At 53.3% G+C, this 23,195-nt stretch overlaps 1 protein-coding gene across 1 annotated transcript in view; it reads left to right on the top strand.

Moving 5' to 3' along the window:
- The first annotated feature begins 3,394 nt into the window (after positions 1-3,394).
- Positions 3,395-23,195, top strand: part of AHRR (aryl hydrocarbon receptor repressor) — a 75,930-nt gene continuing 56,129 nt past the window's right edge. The window contains exons 1-2 of the mRNA XM_070476383.1: positions 3,395-3,467; positions 11,940-12,121. Coding sequence (XP_070332484.1) covers positions 3,403-3,467; positions 11,940-12,121 — 247 coding nt within the window. The 5' untranslated portion in view covers positions 3,395-3,402. The remainder of the gene's footprint in view (positions 3,468-11,939; positions 12,122-23,195) is intronic.

Genomic DNA, 23,195 nt, shown 5'->3' on the forward strand with positions numbered 1-23,195 from the left:
GGGTCTTTCCGACCTAGGGATTGAATCGGGTCTCCTGCGTTGCAGGCAGATTCTTTACCGTCTGAGCCACCAGGGACGCCCCTTAATCTCCCTGGACTGCCACAACAAGACACACTGACCCAGGGGCTTGAACAGCACCTGTGAATAATGAAGATTTGTTTCTCACAGTTCCAGTGGCTATGAAGTCCAAGATCACGGTGCCTGCTGACCTGACTTCTGGTGAGAAGGGGCTGCTTAGCTCGCACGCAGTGAAGAGTGTTGTCCTCTCTTTCCCTCTTCTTGTGAGGCCAACAGTTCTGGCAGTGCAGGGTTCCACCTGGAAGACCCCATTTAACCCTAATCGCCTCCTTGCAGACCCATCTCCAGGACAGTCAGATGTGGAACCAGGGCTTTAACACGTGAACTTGCAGGGCACACAGCTAAGTTCAAGGCTGTGTTCTCTTGTTTTCCTTCTGATGGTTGTGGTATCTGTAGTGATGTCCCTTTGTTACCAAAAGAGTGAGGTGGGGTCCAGCTGCTCGCTGCAAAATCTGTTATCAAAAGGTATGTGGGGTCTGGCTACTCGCTGCCCAAAAGTCAGTAAACAGGCCAGGTTGGTGGAAAGTTTATTTCAGATGCTGGCAGCTGGAACGGAGAGAGGATGGCAGATGTCTGTCCAAAGGCTGAGTCCCACCCCCTACTGGCAACCAGCAAGGCAAGAGCTTTTATAGACAGAAGTGATGGTGGTGGGGGGTGGGGTGGGTTTCTACATGCAGAAACAGCAGCAGCAGAAACAGCACAGTCAGCTCTGACAGTCGTCTTCAAATTGGTGGTCTTCACCATCTTCATCAGTGGTCTGACCAACATCATCTTGGTTGTTTTAGGTACAGTTAATTTTCAGCTCCAGGGTCAGTTTGTTACCGTTTCTTTGAGGCCAGTTCATGGGTACCGTCTGGTCATCATGTAGTTTTAAATTCTCCATCTGGTGTTTTAGTGTCTATAAGACGGCTCACAGGATATGGCTCAGAATATTATATATAGCCTTTGAGAAAGGGTTAAAGGTCCTTGACTGTGCTAATGACTGCATTATTATTTAGTCTCTGACTGTTCTCCTTTGTTTCTGCATTTCTCACTTCTCTGATTAAACTTATTCTTTGACTAAAGTTTTCTGCAGACAAAAGACAGATAGAGGAATTGGTAGGGGGCAAGGACCATAGGGTCCTCTTCTGTTTCACCTTCTTTCATTCATGATATTGGTAATTTGTCTCTTCTCTATTTTTTGATCAGCCTGGCAAGAGGTTTATCAATTTTGTTGGTCTTTTCAAAGAACCAGCTCTTGGTTTCGTTTATTTTTCTGTTTTTCTGTTTTAAGTTTCACTGAGGGACTTCTCTGGCAATCCAGTGGGTAGGACATTGCCTTCCGATGCAGGGAGTGCAGGTTTGATCTGTGGTTGGGAAGCTAAGATCTCACATGCCTCCAGGTCAAAAAAAAAACCCCAAAACAACAAACAGAAGAAACATAAGTTTTATTGATATTTCCACCTTTCTGCTTGATTTGGATTTGTTTTCTTGTAGTCACTTAAAGTGGAAGCTTAGGTTACTTACCTGGAACCTTTAATTTTTTCCTACAATAAACATTTAATGGTACGTTTCCATCAAAGTACTTCTCAGCTGTACTCCATAAAGTCTGATGTGTTGTTTTTTTTATTCAGTTCAAAATACTTCTAAATTTCTTTGAGACTTTCTCTTTTACCTGTAGTTATTTGCATACCAGATAGTTGGGAATTTTCCAATATGTTTCTAGTTTAATTCCATTATTATTAGAGAACATACTTTGTATGATTTTTATTCTTTTAAGTCTGTTAAGGATTACTTTACGTTTCAGAATATGGTCTGTCTTGAATGTTCCAACTACAAAGAGTGTGGACTCTGCTGTTGTTGGGTGAAATGGTCTATATATACTTCAATTAGTCTATGTCTGTTTTTTGGATATTCCACAACTTTTTGATTTTCTATATTGATTACTGAGAAGATTGAAGGCAGGAGGAGAAGGGCCCGACAGAGGATGAGATGGTTGGATGGCATCACCAACTCAATGGACAGGAGTTTGAGTAAACTCTGGGAGTTGGTGATGGACAGGGAGGCCTGGCGTGCTGCAGTCCATGGGGTCGCAGAGTCAGACACGACTGAGTGACTGAACAGCAATGATCAATTAGTGAGAGAGGAATGTTGAAGTCACTGGTGAATTATCTTCTCATTTTTTTTTTTAGTTTCTGCTTCATGCATTTTGAAGCTCTGGTGGTGCATTGTTATTGAGAAACATGGGCCCATCCATCCTCGCGCGACGTCCCTGTCCGTGCTGGTGACTCCTTTGTCTGAAGTCAGCTTTGTCTGACGCTCACTCAGCTATTCACATGGCTACTCCAGCTGGACTTTGGATTGGTGTATCTTTTTTGATCCATTCACTTTACCTACTTTTGCCAGTAGTCAAAGTGTGTTTCTTATGCTTAGAGTGGATTCATGGCATGTTTCCGGCATTGTCACATCACTTGCTGAACGTAGAGGAAAGGGTGGAAGTCATGAGTTTGAATCTGCTTCCTCTTCCAGGTTGGACACTCGAGGCCGGGCAGGGCTGCTGGCCTCCTCTCTGCGTCTGCTGGCGCGGAGCCTGATGCCAAGGGTCATTGGTCTGCAGGGCGTCTGTGAGGCTCAGCCCCACTGCACGGGAAACCGAGGTTCTGACGTGTGTCCTGAGGTGACGGGTAGGCTGCCCAGCCTCGGACCAGAGTCACGGGGCTGCTCCCTTGGCCGGCGTTTGTGTCCACACTGCAGGTGGCGGCCACCAGGCGTGGTCAGCGGGCTCAGTGCAGCTCTGAGTTAGTGGCCAAAGCAGATGCCCGGTGTGGTGGCATCGAGAGAGATTTTACATAGAAAAGAGGAAGCCCATGTGCCCAGAAGTGTAGACCTTGGGGGAGGTGGGCTGCTGGGAGGGGACAGATGGGCCACAGGCAGCGGGGGTGGGGGGCGCCTGCCCGGAGCCCCAACCCAGCGCTCAGCCCTCTGTGCCCGCGGCCCAGTGTCCTGCTGGAGCAGCGACTCCTGTTTCCAGTCGCTTTATGGGGTCTACCTGCCGGGAGCTTTCCAAGCACAGGGCTGTCTTCTCAGGAATGTGGTGACAGGACAGGGTCCTCGGGCCACCCTGGGGGCCCAGAGGCCACCCGTGGAGAAGGGGCGCGGCAGGAGCCTGCTCCCACGCTCGGGGCCTGGGCCTGGGGGCCGTGGTTCACACCCGGGCATTGTGCCCTCGCGCGCCTCGCTGGGTGGGCACGCCCTGGCCGCTGCCTCAGGGCTTGGGGCATTGTGTGGACACCCGGCTCCGTTCAGTGTGACCGACTTGATGCTCCCTCTCTTTTAGGGCCCGAGATGATGATCCCACCGGGGGAGTGCCTGTACGCCGGGAGGAAACGCAGGAAACCCGTTCAGAAACAGTAAAGTATCATGTCTTTGCTGACGGCTGCTGACGGAGGGGAGGCCTTGTGTTTTCATTAGAAAAAGTGAATTTCAGGAAGAAAGCGAGTGAGACAAGGGTTCTGTCAGGCCTTCCCGAGGGCCAGGCACCCTCAGGATCTTGGGGTCTTGGCTGCGGGGCGTGGGGGCAGGACCCTGGGCCACTTTCCCAGCCCTGATTGCAGCTGAAGTCTGGCCAAGGGGTACCCCCCCTGCCTGGGTGAGACTGTTTCCAGCTGGACACACCCCAGTGCCCTTGGGCTTCACCCCAAGTGAGAGGAGACCGAGGCTCATCCTCCCAGCCTCCAGGAGGCTGAGTTGGGGGGTACCCCAGGCGTGGCCCCCACCAGCCCTGTCTGTGGCTGCCCAGTGGGGCTCGGAGCCTCCATGCGGGCACCCTGCAGTCTTGCAAGTGGCCGGCCGGTTGCAGAGAGCAGCCCTCAGAGCCTGGGGCCAGGTTCTGTGATGCATCCACCGTGTAGGGCTATGTGTATGTGTGTGTGTGTGTGTGTGATCATATGTGTGCATGTGCAGTGTCACTTCCTGTGTGTGACACAGCTCTGTTGGTGTGTGTATGTGTGTGCACCTGCGGTTGTGTCTGTGTGGGTGTCCAGGTTTCTGTGACCCAGGCAACCCTTCAGCTCCTGGGGGCTGCAGGACCCGTGAGAGGTTGACAGGAATGGGGACCCCTCCAGCCCCAAGGACGGGCTGCAAGACTGGTGAGGCTGGACTTTGGAAAGTGGCTGTCACCTGAGTCAGCTGTGTTGCTTCTGTGACCTTGGGATGGGGCTGGGGGCAAGTGTGCGGCCTAGTCTGCGGGGGGCAGGGGGACAGCAGAGCTATATGCCCAGGGAGAGGCCGGGCAATGTCCTGAGCTCCTCTGCTCTGGTGAGAACACTTGTCTTCTTAGATAGGAAAAGAAAGGACCTGGAGACACAGCTGTGTGCCCTGGGATCTGGGGACTGGGGCGTGTCCGCCAGGATCCAGGGGGGCATGTCCACCAGGATCCAGGGGGGCGTGTCCACCAGGATCCAGGGGGGCGCGTCCACACCTGGGGGCTGAGAGCAGCCAAACCAGCCAAAACAGTGTTTATCAGGGCAGCTCCCCGCCTCTGTGCACGAGGGGCCAGCCGTGTCTGCACACCTGGCAGTGAGCCTGCGACAGTGTTCCTCGAGGGTTCCTTGTCCAGCAGTTCAGGACGCACCACGGTGTGTGGGCCCCAGCCCTCCGCCAACGCCTGCTCAAGCTGTCTCACGGGTGTCTACTGTGACATCAGGCCTCGTGTTGAACTCTTCCCCGTCTTTGCAGAGGCGGCTGCCCTGGCCGCGTGCTGGCTTTTCCTCATGGGCTGAGCAGGCTCGTTGAGTGTTCACGCTGGGAGTGGTGGACTCCTTGGCTTTGACACAAAGCCCACACTGCAGCCCCTGCCTGGCCACATCTGTGTCACCCTTGTGGACTTGGGGGCGCGGGTCAGTGATGCAGACAGAGGGGCGCACCCTGCTGTGCTGTGAGCAGTGAGTTTCCTGCTGAGCTGGGGAGCTGGTGCCTCGGCCAGGACTGGTGGCCAGCAGCAGCTCATCAGCTTGCAAGCAGGTGATTCAAGGCCAGACCCAACAGGCCCGTGTGTTCCTACAAGTGGCGTTGCTCAGACCAGGAGTGTGGCGTTTGTGATTTCACAGGTGTCACCACACTGGCCGGTGCTGGAGCTGAGCCCTGCCAGTGCATGGTGCTCCTCGGTTTTGGGGAATGTGGGTGCTTTTCTCAGACACAAGCCTGTCAGACACGCTGTCTCCTTTTCTGTGACTGTATGTTGACAGCTTTCGCTCACTTTTCTATCGGATTGTTTATGTTTTTGTGCTTCGTGATTTGTGAGAGCTTTTTGTACACTGGGGATACAGATTCTTGAACATGTTTCACATACTTTCCGCCAGTTTTTATTTCACTTGTGGTATTCTTTGCCATGCAAAAAGCACTTAATTTTCATGTACTTGAGTTTATTAATCTTTTCCTTTGTGGCTAATTTTATGTCACATTTAGAAAGGTCTTCCGTGCGTCAAGTTTATGAGAATTTTCCTAGAAGATCTTGAATATACATTTGGAAGTTCTGAGCCTTTGGAGTCTTTCCTGGTGAAAGGTGTGTGTTCTGAATCTGTTTCTTCTTCCCTGTGGCTGCTGGTGGTTCCCAGGATTTCTGTTGGATGAGCAGTGTTCTCTCTGATTTGTCATGGTATTGGGCATTCAGCTCTGTGATTTCAGGGAAGGCGGAGGACCCCTGAACACACTCACCCAGCTGTGCCTGTGGACATGGCCCTGCCGGCCTCTCTGGGCACCCGTGTCTGTGGGTTGCAGAGGCCAGGGAGGCGGCTGGGATGTGTACCAGGGCGTGAGCCCCATGTGCCAGCTGCAGTCCTGCCCCCTTGCGGAGGCTATGGGCTATGGGTGGGCAAAGAAAGTCTGGAGCCTGCCATAGATGGACTGCAAGGTGGAACCTGCTAGAAGCCCAGGTGAGAACGTGCTCCCCCAAGGCCCAGGGCTGGGCCCACGCTGAGCAAGCAGGGCAGGCTGCAGGGTCCCTGCCCCCAGCCGCTAGGGGCAACCGGGCCCCCCCCCGCCCCGTCCCCTTTGGGCCCCCGCTCCTCACCGTGAGGGGTGACCGGGTCCTTGCCCCCTGCCCACCGCGGTGAGGGGTGACCATGTCCCCGCCCCCCGCCGTGAGGGGTAACTGTGGCGGTGAAGTTCTCCGTGCTCTTGGGGGCGGCACCTTGCACTCTGAGCTCAGAGGTATGTGAGCAACGGGGCGCCCCCTTGTCTCCACTTCTGTCTTCTTGTGACTGGCTGTGACCAGAGCGCCCTGGGCTGAGAGTGCTCGCTGCACGTGGTCTGATCCGTGTGGGGACTCGGGGTGGCTCAAGAAGGCCCTCCTGAAACTGAGGTTAGCGAGGCTCTGTTGCGTCTGAGGCTCCTGTGCCTGCCATTCCTCCACGGCCTCACAGGCGACCTTGCCTGTGCCCCCGTCCTGCAGGCGGATCTGCACTTCCTGGGACTTTCCACAAACGGGACCTTCTCCATGTGGGAGCTTCAGTCCCCTGTCGTGATGATGTAGCTTCCTCCGCACTTGTGTGCCCCTCGTGTGGCTGAACCACGTGTGGTTACTCATCTCCAGTGACAGTGGGGTGGGTCCCGGGTTGGGGTGTCACCAGCAAAGCTGCTGTGAACATTTATGTTTGAGTCTTCGGGTGTGTGCCTTCATTTCTCTTGGGTGGGATTGAGTCCGTGTGCAGTCGAGGAGGGCTCGACTTTCTGAGAATCCACCAGACAGATGATTTTCTGAGCAGCTTTGCTGTCCATGCTGCTGGTGGCAGGGCGCGGGGCTCATCCGCCTCCTCACAGCGCCTGGGTGTCCGTCCTGGTCTCAGCTCCCCGACCGGCTGTGGTGGAGGCTCATCGTGACTTTATGTTGCATTTCTCCAGTGAGGAATGGTGCTCATGGCCTTTCCTGTGCTTATTTGCTGTCCACAGAGCTTCTCCCGTAAAGAGTTTGTCTAAATAACTCATCTGTCTTCTTATTGGGCTGTTTGTCTTCTTGTTGAATTGTGAAACTTCTTTAAGTGTTCTGTATATAGGCTCTTGTGAATATTTTTAGCCAATTAATCTATGGCTCCCCTTTTAATTTTCTTAATGGTGACTTTCAAAAGTCATTTTAAATTTTTTGAAAAAAATAAATTTACCATTTTTTTCTTTCACAGTATTTTTAGTGTGTGCCCTGAGAGTCCCAGGACTCCTTCCAGGGTCTCCAAGATTTTCTAATGTATTTTCTTGTAAAGTTTTATGGTACATTTTAGACTTAGGCCTACAGTCTGTTTTGATCTAATTTTGGTATTGTGTGAGGTAAGGATTGATGTTTACTTGTTTTCTCGGCTGTCCAGTTGATTAGCACCATTTGTTGAAAAGAGTTTCTTTTCCTATTGAATTTCGTTAGTGTCTTTGTCAAGTGAATTGACCAAAAGTATGTGGGTCTGTTTCTGGATCCTCTCTTCTGCTCCATTGATCTTTTTCCATCTTTGTCTGAAACCAAACCAAAATGGAACACTTAACTCCGAGAGGATTATGGTCAGTCAGGTAAGTCCTCCAACTCTGCCCTCTGACTGACGATCCCCTGCACATCCACATAAAGTCTAGACTGCTTGTCGTTTCTGCAAAAAGTCCTGCTGAGATTTCCGTCAAGGCTCCATCGATTCCACAAGTCACTTTGGGGGTAACACCGTCTTAACAGTACCCAGCCTTACTAGCTGACTTTCCATTGTTTGTGTCTCTTTCCTCAGCACTGTTAAGGTGTCAGGGTGTCTCCTGTTGGACTTGTCCCGGGTGTTTTAGGTTTCTGGCTTTTGGGTCACTCACCTCCTGCCGAGTCTCCACCCTGCAGAGTTGGGGCTTGCCCCCATGGCCCTGAGCCTGAGCCTGAGGTCAGCTCAGAGGGGCGCTTCCCTCCAGTGGCCCCTCACCCACCTGGTGGGGGCGAGGGTCTCTGCCCCAGCCCCTGGAACCAAGGCCTGGGGAGGTGTGTTGGGCTGCATTCGAGGGGAGCCGGGTGGTCGATTTGAGAAAGCTGGAAGGACAGAGCCTTCCCAGCCCCCGGGTCTTCATTCAGGAGTGTCCCCGGCGCCTCATGGGGTGGGAGTGGGGACAGTCACCACTCAGCCCATCCCAGGTGTGGGTGGGGGCCTGCTCCCCACAGATCTGCCCACAGCGAGGTCTTTGCCCTCCTCTGGCCCTGCATCTGCCCTCAGTGCTGCTCTGCTTTCTGGGGGGGAGGCCTTGAGTTCTCTCCCTTCTGGGCGGGGCTACCCTCTGGTTGGCACGTCCAGTCCACACGAGGCTGCTCCATCTCCCCATGCCTCCTGGCTCTGGATTTTGTTAGCAGATGACCAGTGTTGGTGTAGGCACCTCATTAAGGAAGAAAAAAGAAAAGAAACCAAAGAAAGTCACTAGATAACCAGAGAATGGGAGAAAATGTGTGTATCTGTTAAGGATCTAGTATCCTGAATATATAAAGACTTCCTACAACTCAAGAGCAAAGGAAATGGCAACCCACTCCAGTGTTCTTGCCTGGAGAATCCCAGGGACAGGGGAGCCTGGTAGGCTGCCGTCTATGGGGTTGCACAGAGTTCGACACGACTGAAGCGACTTAGCAGCAGCAGCAAGAGCAAACAACCCAATTTAAATTTGGGCAAAAGGCTCGAGTAGACATTTCTCCAAAGGAGATACAGAGATGGCCAACAAGCATGTGAGAAGATGCCCAACATTATTGGTCATTCATTCATTCAGTCAGTTCAGTCGCTCAGTCGTGTCCGACTCTCTGTGACCCCACGGACAGCTGCATGCCAGGCCTCCCCGTCCATCACCAACTCCCAGAGCTTGTTCAAACTCATGTCCATTGAGTCAGCAGTGCCATCCGACCATCTCATCTGTTGTTCCCTTCTCCTCCTGCCTTCAATCTTTCCCAGCATCAGGGTCTTTTCAAATGAGTCAGTTCTTCCCATCAAGTGGCCAAAGTATTGGAGTTTCAGCTTTAGCATCAGTCCTTCCAATGAATATTCAGTACTGATTTCCTTTAGGATTGACTGGTTTGATCTCCTTGCAGTCCAAGGGACTCTCAAGTCTTCTCCAACACCACAGTTCAAGTGCATTAGTTCTTGGTGCTCAGTTTTCTTTATGGTCCGACTCTCACATCCATACGTGACTCCTGGAAAAACCATAGCCTTGACTAGACGGACCTTTGTCGGCAAAGTAATGTCTATGTTTTTAATATTCAGTGATTTTGGAGCCCCCAAAAATAAAGTCAGCCACTGTTTCCATTGTTCCCCCATCTATTTGCCATGAAGTGATGGGACCAGAGGCCATGATCTTAGGTTTTTGAATGTTGAGTTTTAAGCCAGCTTTTTCCACTCTCCTCTTTCACTTTCATCAAGAGGCTCTTCAGTTCCTCTTCACTTTCTGCCATAAGGGTGGTGTCATCTGCGTATCTGAGGTTATTGATATCTCTCCCGGCAATCTTGATTCCAGGTTATGCTTCATCCAGCCCAGCATTTTGCATGATGTACTCTGCATGTAAGTTAAATAAACAGGGTGACAATATACAGCCTTGAAGTCCTCCTTTCCCAATTTGAAACCAATCTGTTGTTCTATGTCTGGTTCTAACTGTTGCTTCTTGACCTGCATACAGGTTTCTTAGGAGGCAGGTAAGATGGTCTGGTATTCTCTTCTCTCAAGGAATTTTCCACAGTTTCCATACAATCAAAGTCTTTAGCATAGCCCATGAAGCAGAAGTAGGTGTTTTTCTGGAACTTTCTTGCCTTTTCTATGATCCAGCAGATGTTGGCAATTTGATCTCTGGTTCCTCTGCCTTTTCTAAACCAAGCTTGTACATCTGGAATTTCTTGGTTCACATACTTTTGAAGCCTAGCTTGGAGGATTTTGAGCATGACCTTGCTAGCATGTGAAATCAGTGCAACTGTGCGGGTAGCTTAAACATTCTTTGGCTTTGCTCTTCTTTGGGACTGGAATGAAACTGACCTTTTCTAGTCCTGTGGCCACTGCTGAGTTTTCCAAATGTGCTGGCATTTTGAGTGCAGCACTTTAACAGCATCATCTTTTAGGATTTGAAATAGCTCAGCTGGAATTCCATCACCTCCATTAGCTTTGCTCATGGTGATGCTTCCCAAAGCCCACTTGACTTCACACTCCAGGATGTCTGACTCTAGCTGAGTGATCACACTGTTATACCATCACACATATGAGAATGTTATTTTAAAAAGGACAATAGCAAGTATTGGTGAGGCTGTGAAGTATGGCTGGTGTGGAAGACGGTTTGGCAACTCCTCAAAAAGTTAAACATAGAATCACAGGGCCATGGAACACGACTCAGCTCTGAGAAGTAGTGAAGTTCCACAGAGGCTGCCTGATGGACGAAGCTTGACTGTGTGATGGTCAGTGAAGGATGCCAGCCGTGAGAAGTCTGATTCCATTTTTAGAAATGTCTCAACAAACAAATCCAGAGAGACAGAGAACAATTGTGGCCACTGGGGGCTGAGAGATGAGAGAAGCCACTTGGTAGGAGTGTTACCTGGGGGTGAAAAAATGTTTTGGAGCTTGATGGAAGTTGACAGCTCTGTGAATGTCCTAAGTGCCAGCACGCTTTCACTTTGAAGCAGCTTTATGTTACGTGAATTACAGCTCAGTCAAGAGAAAGAAGCAGCGATGGTGGAGCTTCTGCTCTTGTGTGGTTTTGTGTGGCCTTGGCCCCCCATGGCCGCGTGGGTGGGGGGTGCCCGGGGGTTTCTGACCGAAAGGACTGTGTGGGGCAGGTTTCCATGTACTTACAAGTGAGCGTGCGGTAGAGACACGGGACCTTCTGGACCCAGGAGCCCGGAGCCCCAGAAGGCTGCTCCCGACCTGGGGAGCGTGGGCCCGGGGGAGGCGGCCCCTGCCCAACTGGCCTAGCCTCGCTTTCTAGGAAGGAGGTTAAGGAGATGTTTCTGCGCGGAGGGGGTAGGTCCAGGGGCGGGTAAGAGGGCCCGTGAGGGCGGCCGCGGTGGGCAGGATGTCCAGCCTGGGCCGCTCCCTTGTAGGGAGCTTAGTAGGAGTGTTAGTAGCCTTAGTAGGAGGGGGAGCAGGCCTGTGGCGGGGGCCCTGGCCTTCCGCTCCTGAGTGGAGGGGAGGGTGGAGGGCACCATGGTGCCCAGGCCGCCTTGCTCACCTTGGCCTTGTTAGCACCTTCCAGCCCTGCTGAGTAGGGGCACGCGGGCCCAGAGGGGGCACGCGGGCCCGTAGGGGCCATGCAGGCCTCAAGGGCAGGACCCAGAGGAGCTCCCGAGAGAGCTGAGCTGTGTGCCCAGGGCTGGTGCCTGCTGCTACTGCAGAGTAGCAGCGCAGTAGCTGCTTTGTGCTCACCCCAGCACAAAGAGGCCACAGGGCCTTCCTGCTGGCTCTTCCCCATCTCTGGGCCTCCCTCCAGAGCTGCGACCAGTGGCTGGCATGGTTGGTGCGGCCAGTGTGGCCGATGTAGCTGGTGGGGCGTCTGTGGCTGGTACAGCTGGTGTGCCCAGCATAGCCTCTGTGGCTGGTGTAGCTGATGTGCTCAGTGTGGCCTCTGTGGCTGGCGTGGCCTCTGTGGCTGGCATAGCTGATGTGCCCGGCGTGGCCTCTGTGGCTGGCATAGCTGGTGTGCCCGGCGTGGCCTCTGTGGCTGGCATGGCCTCTGTGGCTGGCGTAGCTCATGTGGCTGGCATGGCCGCAGTCTAGCTTGTGCATCTCCAGGAACTGGTGCCTTTTCATCCCGTGAGGCACGTTTTTGCCAGCAGCCACTTTTTGTAGCCAAGTGCTCCTCCTGAGGTCACTGCCTGGGACGCTTTCCACCTGGGAGTCCCAGCCTGACTGAGGTCTTCCCCTCACAGGAGGCCTGCTGTGGGTGCCGAGAAGTCGAACCCTTCCAAGCGGCACCGTGACCGCCTCAATGCCGAGCTGGACCACCTGGCCAGCCTGCTGCCGCTGCCGCCCGACATCATCTCTAAGCTCGACAAGCTTTCCGTCCTGCGCCTCAGTGTCAGCTACCTCAGGGTGAAGAGCTTCTTCCAAGGTAAGACCCTCACCTCTGTCTGCCCGGGCCTCACCTGGGCCCACCTGGCTTCCTCGGGATGGGCCTGTCTTCGCTTCTTGTCTGGAACCCTTTAGAGGCAGAGTGCTGAGTGTGACTGACCAGAGCAGCTCTGGTGGGGAGGGGCCTGGGGCTGGCTCTCCCCCTGTTTGGCTCACCTGCCTGGGGATGCTGTGCTGGGCCAGGTGCGGCCCTCCTTGGTGCAGGGCAGCTGGTGTGTCCGTCAGGCCCTTGCAATGCGCTGGGTACTTGCTCGTGCCTGGTGCCCCTGGGCAAGCCTTACTCTTCGCGTGGCCTGGCTGAGCTACTGGGGAAGAAATGTGGTTTTCACCGGCCTACTTCAGCCTTCGGCCATCAGCCCTCAGCCAAGTCTGAGCTTCTTACAAAACTGTGCATTTATTCTGTCTTCGGGCAGAGGTAAGATGAGTGTTTACAGTGGGCACGTGTGGACACCAGGGGGTGGCGGACAGCAGCTGACCACAGGCTCACGCTCTGCTCAAGGCTCTGGGAGTCAATGCGTGCACAGCCTCCTGTGGCCGAAACCCACCTCGGGCTGTGGTTAGGAGGGCCAGCCTCTGAGGCTGTGGCCCGGAACCACAGGGACCCGGGCCATACAGTGCCGGCCCCGCTGCGGGGCTGGGGATGTGCGTGCGTCCGACGTGCCTGAGGTGTGGCAGCCACTGTGCCTTGCTGGCTTTCTCGGCCTGGGAGGGAACTTTTCCTGAGGACTCAGGCTGCTTTCAACCTCTACACCCCCAGGGACCCGCTCACTGCACCCTCCAGCTGGGCCAGCGCCGACCAGCCTGGCACCGGGCCCTCCCGGCCTTCCCTTTGTCTCCTGGAGCGGGAACCCCAGTCTTCCCGCCACGGCTGGCCCTGGAGCCCCCTTTGTGTGAGGGTGCTGACAGGGTCTGGGTCCCACTCCCGGGGTCCCACGGCCCCTCCCCTGTGTCCGGCTCCGATCTGGGGCTGGACCCCTGTTAGGGGTGCGCACGGCACACTGGGTGGTACTGACCCCAGTGAGCCGAGCTGTCCCTCGTGGAAAGGACCTCTGTCCCCGAGGGAGGCTGAGCACTCAGGGCTGTGTCTGCTGACCCAGGCTTGGTACTGGGGGTGGGGAGGTCCTTGCTCCTTGTGACACCCACGTGTCCACCCCCCACACACATACACGCGGGCTCAGGGAAATCATAGGGTGAGGACATGGGCAGAGTTTTGACAGCTTGGGCTGGAATTTGCCCAGCACCAGCCCAGGTTCGTCCCCCAGTAAATCACCCAGACCCCCCTGCCCCACCATGGCTGGAGGCACAAGCTTATGAAGCATTTTTGGAAAAGTAGGCTTGGAGGGCAGCAGAGAATGGTGGGTGCCATGGGGACAGGAATTTGGGGGGTCACCAGGAGTGTTGTGCTGGCTGGAGGGCTTCCAGGAGGAGGCGAGGGGGTTGGTGTGGTCTGTAGGCCGCATAGAGGCAGCCCCATCATGGAGCTGTCGAAGGGACCCTTGCTACTTCAGTCCTGCACTGAGAAGGCCCCACCCTCCCCAGCTGTGGTCTGGGCTCCTCCCCCATTAACTGGCGCCCTGCCCTGCCAGTGCCCCCTCCCCGTGGCCAGCCCCGAGGCCCCCACTGATCCCCAGGTTCACACTTCTTGCAACCACCAGGAGTCCTGCGTTCTCCTGCGTGTCCCACTGGCCCACTTGCAGAACTGGGCCTGAGTTCTGTCTGAGTCCCTCCCATGCCCACAATCTCCTATCCCTCCTTAAAGCACCTGTATTTCCCTGGATCTCGGGTTATGGTTGCCCGGGCCTTGGATCTCTGATGGGTGCAGGAAAATGGGGAAACTGAAGGGGTTATGTGGTTCTTTGTGTGAAGTGGGCCACTTTCCCAGCTCCTCCATTCCAAGTGGAAGTTGAAAGTGACAGTTCTACAGGGGCTTCCTGTGACATGTGTGCGTGCTCAGTCGCTTCAGTCGTGTCCGACTCTCTGTGACCCCATGGACTGCAGCCCACCAGGCTCCTCTGTCCATGGGATTCTCCAGGCAAGAATCCTGGAGTGGGTTGCCGTGCCATCCTCCAGGGGATCTTCCAACCCAGGCATCAACCCACATCTCCTGTGGCTCCTGCATTTCAGGCAGATTCCTTACTGCTGAGTCCCTGGGGAAGCCTTCCAGTGACACTACTTCTACATTAAACATCAGTACCTCCAGCTGCCGGGACCTGCGGTGTGGGGCCCAGGGCACGTGGTTCCCAGCCACCGTGGACTCCACGGTTCCTGGGTGCTGAGTCCTCAGGGGCTTCGGGAGACCAGGGGCTGCGGCCAGCTTTCTGCTTCAGGGTCAGGCCCTCAGGTGTCTGTCGGCCGCTCCTGAGTGCCTTCCGGGGAGGGCTCCATCCTGAGTGCCTCCCAGGGCTCCATCCCACAGGGGCCCTGCACCTCCCCGAAGGAGGGCCCATGAGCTCACCGTCCCCAGGGCCCTGCCATGGGGGCATCACACACCCGACCAAGCCCCCACTGGGGCTGATGCACAGACTCGCTAAAGCTTTTCTCACCCATCCAAGCACTAACCAGGCCCCAGGGCCCTGCCGTGGGGGCACCGCGGACCTGACCAAGCCCCCACTGGGGCTGACGCACAGACTCACTAAAGATTTTCTCTCTCATCCAAGTACTAACCAGGCCTGACCCTGCTTAGCTTCTGAGGTCAGAACAGATCAGGTGCATTCAGGATGGTATGGCTGTAGACAAGCCTTTATCCCTGAGAGGGTTTTACTGTCCAGGTTTCCAAGTCTTACTGAAAATGCATCAGGTCTTTAGGTAGGAAAAATGCAGATGTGTGAAACAGCAAAAGCAGCCATTCAGCACTGGTGTGACCTTGGTGTGGAGTCCAGGCCCTCGTCTTGGAACCGCAGGCCCTGCTGGTGCTGCCGGTTCTCCAGCCCCGTCTGTGCTCACAAAGGAGAGAGTTCCAGGAAGGCATAACAGGACCTCTCCGAAGGCCTGGGGATGCTGGGGGCTCACGGACCCATATTCAGAAACTCTCAGACCCTGACTCCCAATGCCTGGTCTCCATCCCCACTGTGTGGTGTCCACCCCATTGTGAGGTCTCCATCCTCACCGTGGGGCCTTCATCCCCACTGTGGGAATCTCCATCCCCACTGTGCACTCTCCATCCCCACTGTGGGAATCTCCATCCCCATTCCTGGGCCTCTGTCCCCATTGTGGGGTCTCCATCCCCGTTGTGGGGTCTTTATCCCCCACTGTGTGCTCTCCATCTCCACTCTGGGGCCTCTCCCCACTGTAGGGGTATCCATCCACACTGTGGGGTCTCCATCCTCCATTGTGGGGTCTTCAATCCTTTTCTGGGGTATCCACCTCCATTGTGGGGTCTTCATTCCCTTTATGGGGTCCCCACCCCCCATTCCAGGGACCCCATACCTGTCCCCAGGGTTTCCCCATGCCCGGGGCTTCCTAAGTGACCCATGTGGACAGCTGAGCCAGGTGTGGGGCTGCTCAGGAGGGTTTTCTGTTCACCTTCTTCCCACAGAGGCTTCCATCTGCCTTTAGGACACTGATAGGGGACTGGTCACTTCCTCTCTGGTCACTTCCTCGGGTACAGCTGTGTCCAGCCAGGCCAGGGTTGGTGGCCTTGTAAAGACTTTGGTTCTGTTGTTTCCAGGAGTTCAGGTATCGGCGTGGTGTCCGCCTGAATGCATGCTTCCTCTTAACCAGGAGCAGAGTGCTTCTCCTGCACTGTGCCCGATCCCTCTCCCTGCCCCAAGGCAGGGGGATGCCCCATCAGGTCTGTGGAGCCCTCATGCTGCCAGTGGGTGGCCCTGCTGGTCACAGCTGGGGGAGGTAATGAACTTGACTTCCCTATCACCCTTTTGTCTCAAGGATTCCCAAGTTTGTGATCTTCCTCAGGCTGTACATTTTAGGGGAAATTCTAAACATTTTCCTGAATTCATTCCCTCTGCATAGTTAGAAAAAAGTCGAGCTATAAAAATTGGATTTTAATCTCTGCTTCCTGACTCAGAAATGGATAATTTCATTAAAGCTTCCATAAAAAGTCACCTTTGGGAAGGACATGAACTGGAAAGTTCCAGCCTCCAAGAGTAATAATGGCCTGCAAATTTGCTTGTAGTGTCGTGTTTGTGTCAACTTTCATGAATTTTTAAAAGGCAGTGAGCTTATTTAATTAGTTAACTTGGTTCTGAGTAGACTGAGGGCTGGTGCTTCTTAGTTATAAACCCTTTGCTTGTACCCAAAAGAGGGATTTTCCACTCTTGCAAGTTTCGCTGTTTGCAAGAAGGAAAACTGGGAACTGATCACAGAAAAGGGAGGCACGGTGGGTGGAGAATGTGAAGGACCCTTGGGGGGGCGGGAGCCGGGTTCCCGCTAGGACATGTGGCCCAGGACGTGAGGTCCCAGGTGCCCCCTTCTCAGGCCCAGCAGATGATGCTGCAACATTGACCCAGGCAGGAGACTCACTGGACCTGGGCTTCAAGGGCCTAGAATGGGGACCAGCATGCAGATGACCAAGGACCCCAGTCACCCTAGCCTGGCCGGTGGCATGACCCAGGACCCCCGGCCCCCCTACCCTGGTAGGTGGTGTGACCCAGGACCCCCTGTCACCCTAGCCTGGCTGGTGGCGTGCAGGCAGGACCCCCCATCACCCTAGCCTGGCTGGTGGCGTGACCCAGGACCCTGGTCACCCTAGTCTGGCCAGTGGTGTGTAGGCAAGACCCCAGTCACCCTAGCCTGGCAGGTGGTGTGACCCAGGACCCACCATCACCCTAGCCTGGCCGGTGGCATGACCCAGGACCCCCCTGTCACCCTAGCCTGGCTGGAGGCATGGAGGCAGGACCCCCATCACCCTAGCCTGGCCAGTGGCGTGACCCAGGACCCTGGTCACCCTAGCCTGGTCAGTGTCGTGCAAGCAAGACCCCAGTCACCCTAGCCCAGCTGGTGGAGTGACCCAGGACCCCCAGTCACCCTAGCCTGGCTGGTGGAGTGACCCAGGACCCCAGTCACCCTAGCCTGGCCGGTGGCAAGACCTAGGACCCCCAGTCACATTAGTGTGGCCGCTGGCGTGCAGGCAGGGCTGTGGGTGGGATGAGCAGAGGGAGGGGACACTCAGCAGACAGACCCAGGAGGGGAAACCACAGGTTTGGCCTCCCAGGATGATCCAGAGATCCCTGAGCTGTGAGGACACACCCCTGCTCACTGTCTGCCTGGCCCGGGCAGCCCACCTGCACTCTCTGTGCCAGATGGACCCTGGCCCCAGGCTCTCCTGAGCTGGGTGGGTCTGCTTCACCCGCTCCGGGTGGCAGGTCCACAAGCCCCGTGTCCTAAGCTATGTCCGGGACACATGGGACACTGGACTCCTCTGCGGGTCAGAGATAAAATTCTCCCCGAGTCTTAGGATCCCGTGACCTGGGAGTGCAGTGGATGCAGCTGAGCTAAACTGTGCAGTTCTCAGCTTTCACTGACGAGTCATCCTTCCCTGATGAGTTCTGCTGGGAATGAGTGTCTGTGATCCCGCAGAGCACATCCTGAGGCCTGGCCCCACTGTGCCGTGGGGCGAGGCGGGGCTCTGAGGGGTGCGAGCTGGGACCCCGTCCCTGAGAACGAGCACCCTTGCGGGTGGAGGCTCCAGGGGGCCCTCCCCACTACGTTCTGCAAGTGGGCGCTCCCACCTCTGAGTGGCAAGGCGTGCGAGGCCTCTGAGATGCTGGGAGCCGGGTCGGGACCAGACTGCCCTGCCTCCATGGGGCTGCTCCGTGAATTCCTCCCCTCTGGGATGTGGCTGTGGCTGGTCTGGGGCTGCGTCTCCTCTCCAGCTCTTCCCCTGTGGGAGCCCCACCCCCGCAGCACAGACAGCTTCTGGAGGACAGCCCCTGGGGTCTTTCCAGCAAAGATGTGCTGCTCTGGGTCATGTCAGGCTACGTGCAGGCTCCTCATTCTTTCACTCTCTCCTGGTTCCTGAGTCCTTCCAGGACCTGTGTCCCCCACAACACAGGAAAGAGCGTTGCTTTTCCTCTCACTGCTGTGGGATGGACCAGGGGCAGTCCCGGACCTTCCCTGTCCCTTCTGGGTCATTTAGGGTCTTTCGGTCACTGGTACTAGTGTGATCAGTCCAGCCGAACAGTAAATCTCTGAAAGAATTTCAAGTGTGAGCCTTCTCGCTGCCTAGTCTGAGGGTCCAGCAGGCAGGGTTGGGGTGGGTGGGGAGCCGGATAGTGATCCCAGAGCCATGGTTTCTAGCCTTTCCAGGTGAGAGCAGCAGCACGAAGAGGTGAGTTTGGAGGAAGTCTGCCTGGCGCTGCCGGAAGCTGGCACCCAGGTGGTCTTGGTGTTTTCCCGGCCTCTGAGGACCACATGCCTGGGGTGTCTGTCTGCCTCGGTGGCTGACATGTGTCACCCATCCTCTCTAGTCACTTCCTTGCACTTCCTTCCTTAACACAAGTGTCAGACGGCCACATGCCTACAGGCATCCTCCCGGGAGGAGCTGAGATACTCTCAGCAAGTGTTTGGATATTGTGGCCCCACCTGCTCCACAGGAGACATACGTCTTTGACGGGCCTGGTTGATACATGGTGCTTCTCACTTGCAGCCCAAACACCTTTGGAGTTCTTGAACATAGAGAGACAGCCACCCCACGGGCCCCTGGAGGCATGTGCAGGCCTCACAGGGCCATCACGAAGCTCCTCTCGCTAGGCGCTGGCAGGGGCAGGGGCCTCCAGCCCTCTTCTGGTGCAGGTTGGGGGGTGGAACCAACAGCATCACCCTCCAAGGAAGTCCTACTTCCAGCCTCAAACATCTCTCACCTCTGACATCCTATCTGAAGCCTTGCCAAGGTCATCTGGGGCCAACAGTTGGAACATGTTGTGGTGGGGCCTTGGCCCAAATTGAGACTGAAAGTTCCACATTAACAGCAAGCTCTAATGCAGGTAAACAGAACAGTGGCTGTGGTCCTCACCTCCCAGGATTTACAGTCCAGTGGGGAAGGTCTGCCACCAAGCACACAGACTCTTCCATTTCCAGCAGATACAGTGTCGAGTAACTGTAGCCATCAGGCAGATGACATGTGAAATACAAGATGAAATATCTGAAACCTTTAAATATGTATTGCTCAATCAGCAGAAAATTAAGGAATACTCAAAGAGACTAAAAACTAAGTGCAGTTGAGAACCCAAAGATAAATTTTTAAAAAACATTTTTAAAGGATGTACCTCCTTTAAAATGCAGAAAGAAGGCAAGGTTTGGGCTGCAAGGAGGGATGGAGAAGGGTGTCAATCAGAGCAAACACTGATGTGTGAAATAGTAATAATGGCATATGGTAAGAGCAAAAAATGAGAAAAATAAAGCCCTGGCCATGACAGTATATAAATTTGGAGAGGGAGATTTGAGTTAAAGATTTCAACATTTCTTGTATTAATTAAATTTGGAGGTTGAGTAACTAATTCATAATAAAATTTTCAGGATAATCATCAAGACAACAGAAAGGTTTAACTTTCAAAATAATGGAGAGAAAAAAGTAGAATGAGAAAATGTAATTAATCAAAAGAAAAAGACAGGAAAGAAGAAAAAAGAAACGTGGAAGAGTGTAACAAATAGAAAGCGTAAAATTCCAAATGTGTCATTAGTTACAGACAATGTAAGTGGACTAAATAGGCCAACTAAAAGATAAGGATTATTAGAGTGAATATCTCTGTTTACAAAAGGCACAGAAAGGTTGAAAGTAAAAGGATGGAAAAAGATATATTGGAAAAATACTAACTGAAATACATTTGGTGAAGCTATATTAATGTCAAAAAATTGATTTGAGGGTGAAAAATATTACTGGAGATCATGAGAGCCTATCATTTAAAAGTCATTAAGCATTTTATTTTGTCAAGCAAAGAGAATAACTTTAAATTTCTGTGCTTTTAATAACATCATCTCAAAAATATTAAACCAATATTGACAGAACTATAAGGAAAAATACATGAATTCATCATCAGAAGAAAGATTTTAGATAGTTCTCTCAGTACTTGATAGATGAGATAAATAAAAATCGGTAACAATTAAAGATTTGAGCAGTGCAAAAAAGGGTTAAACATGGACATACATAACACTGTACTCTGAAACTTAACACTCACATCTTTTCAAGCCCACATGTAACTTGTAAATATATTGAAAATATGCGTGCATGCTCAGTCACTTCAGTCATGTCCAACTCTTTGCCACTGCATGGACTGTAGCCCACCAGACTCCTCTGTCCATGAGATTCTCCAGGCAAGACCACTGGAGTGGGTGGCCATTCCCTCCTCCAGGGGATCTTCCCCACCCGGGGTTCAAACCTATGTCTCCTGCACTGCAGGTAGATTCTTTACCCACTGAGCCACCTGGGAAGCCCAAACTGAAAGTATGTTGGTCAATAAAGCAAGTCACAATAAATTTCAAAAGACAAAATCATGAAGAATGCATGCTGAGCCCTCAAGCCAGTTAAGCTGGAAATCTGTAGAAAAGATGACTTGAAAGCCCTTACATTTGGAAATAAACACATTTGTAAATAACATAGACCAATGTAGAAAACATGACAGAACTGAGGAAATATTTGCAAATCAAAATGTGTGTGTGTGCTCAGTTGTGTTGGACTATTTGTGACCCTGTGGACTGAATACCACCAGGGTCCTCTATCCATCAAAATGTGTGGCTGCAGCTAATGCAATTCTTAGAAATAAATCAACTTGAGGGTCTAATGTGAAAGAAGAAGGGATGAAAATTAGCATTCAGTGTTGATAAAGTGAGCTAAATAAAGAACAGTCATAGGAAATAATAAAGCAGAAGGTATTTGTGAAATAGAAAGGTAACATACAATAGAATTCCTTTAAAATGATAAAACAATAAAGATCTGGTGAGACTGATCAAGGAAAAATAGCAAACAGTATTAAGAAGTAAAAGGAATATTATATAGCATATTATATATAAAGCATGATGATATATGCTGCAAATATTTAAAAGATGGCTTGAAATTATTATGAACAAATTTATGCTAGTAGATTTGAAAATATAGTAAATGCTTAGAAATATAGCTTATTAAAATTGAAGAAGAAATAAAACACCCAAATAGTCATATGGCTATTTGAATGAGTGGTTAAAATCTTCCCACAGAGAAAAATCTAGGCCCAGACAGTTTTAAAGCAATTTCTACTAAATGTCAAATGAAAAATCAGTCCACCCTATACTGAATCCATGGTACAGAATTGTAACAGAGGTCCTGATGTGAACTCACATTGTGCGCGCGCACACACACACACACACACACGTGTGCCTGCACGTGTGTGCATGTGTATGTGTGTTCCAGCTCTGTCTACTGAAGGGGCCACCCCAGAACAGGGGACACAGGTGGCCTTCAGACCTCGGTTTCCAGACACAGTTCACCACTGAAAGGGACTCATGCCTTCTGGCCTCTGTCCAGAGCAGGAGCAGAGAAAGGACAAGATGAGCCTGGACCGTCCATGCTGGACAGCAGGCTGTGTTCAGAGCACGAGGGGACATACCCCCAGACCCAAGCCTCCTGAGGAGACATACCCCCAGACCCAGGCCTCCTGAGGGGACATACCCCTAGACCCGGGCCTCCTGAGGGGACATACCCCTAGACCCAGGCCTCCTGAGGGGACATACCCCTAGACCCGGGCCTCCTGAGGGGACATACCCCTAGACCCGGGCCTCCTGAGGGGACATACCCCTAGACCCGGGCCTCCTGAGGGGACATACCCCTAGACCCGGGCCTCCTGAGGGGACATACCTCCCGGGACCCAGGCCTCCTGAGGAGACATAACTCCCAGGACCCGGGCCTTCTGAGGGGCTCCCCTAACCAGGTTGGGACAGTCTCAGCATTAAGATGAATGTGGGTGGTGACAGATGATAATCCAGCAAATGAGATGGGATTCCCTAAATCTGCATGGATATAAGTAAATGAACAACTAAACAGACACCATGATACCTGACCAAACTGCCAGGAGAGAGGACTCTAGATGGGTGACTTTTGAGCGGAGGTGAATTATAAAATGCCCAGTTGGTAACCACTGTAGGAATAATTCAGGCTGGAAATGTCAATGGACACTAAAATTGGTGAAAGTAAGAAATGGAATATTTGAGTCTTGAAAAACAAAGTACTAATTAGCTACAAAGAGGGAAGCCCTGCAGTGGGGAAAGCCAGCACACTGTCCCAGTGACCGAACGTGGCATCTGCGGTCCCAAAAGAAACCGACCCCGTGTGCCAGGCTGCAGGATGTGTGAGGACACTGCTTAGTTTTGTGATGTTCCCACCGGACATGCTGAGGACACATCAGCAAACCGGACCTCAGGGGCAGCCTGCAGAGCGGCTTGTCCCATCTTGAGTCAAGAAGGACTAGGGGCATCTAGATGGAGAGTAGCCTGTGCCTGACTGAGAGGATGCTCTGGGCAGTCGGTGAAGTCCCGGGGTGGAGGGGGGTTCTCTGGGCAGAGGACATTGGGTGTTGTTCTTACAACATTTCTGCATGCTTGATATTGTCTCAAAATAAAACACAAACGAAAAGAAGAAGTAGAGAAAACTGTGGACCGGGGAAGCAGCTGAGGGTTTGAGTCAAGGGGAGGAGCTGGAGGAGGAGCAGCGGAGAGGGCGGGGTGGGGGGCTGGCAGGAGCTGATGCTCCTAAAGCTCGCCTCGAATTTTTAGGGGAAGGAACTAGTCCTTTTGCAAGGGAAGAGTGTGCTTTGAGCAGCACGGTTTCTTGCAGCCACGTTACCACCAGCGGTTCCATAGGTTGAGCCAAGGGCCCCTGAGGGGACAGGTGCTGGGAGGGAGTGAAGGGGGCTCCTGGGAGCAGCTGACCCAGCTCACCTGCAGCCGCTTCATGACCGGGCCCTGGGGTCTCCCTTCTCCAAGCGTTTGCTCAGGGTCATCTCTTTGGAGGCTTCCTCCAGCCTCACTGGGACCTTCAGTGCTGGGCTGTGTCCCTGGACGGGGGTGGAGACTGACTCGGCCATAGAAGGCCCCAAGCACCTGGGCAGAGACCTCCCCCCCGCCACCCC

Source organism: Odocoileus virginianus, chromosome 14 (assembly GCF_023699985.2).
Source record: "Odocoileus virginianus isolate 20LAN1187 ecotype Illinois chromosome 14, Ovbor_1.2, whole genome shotgun sequence".
Lineage (NCBI taxonomy): Eukaryota > Metazoa > Chordata > Mammalia > Artiodactyla > Cervidae > Odocoileus > Odocoileus virginianus.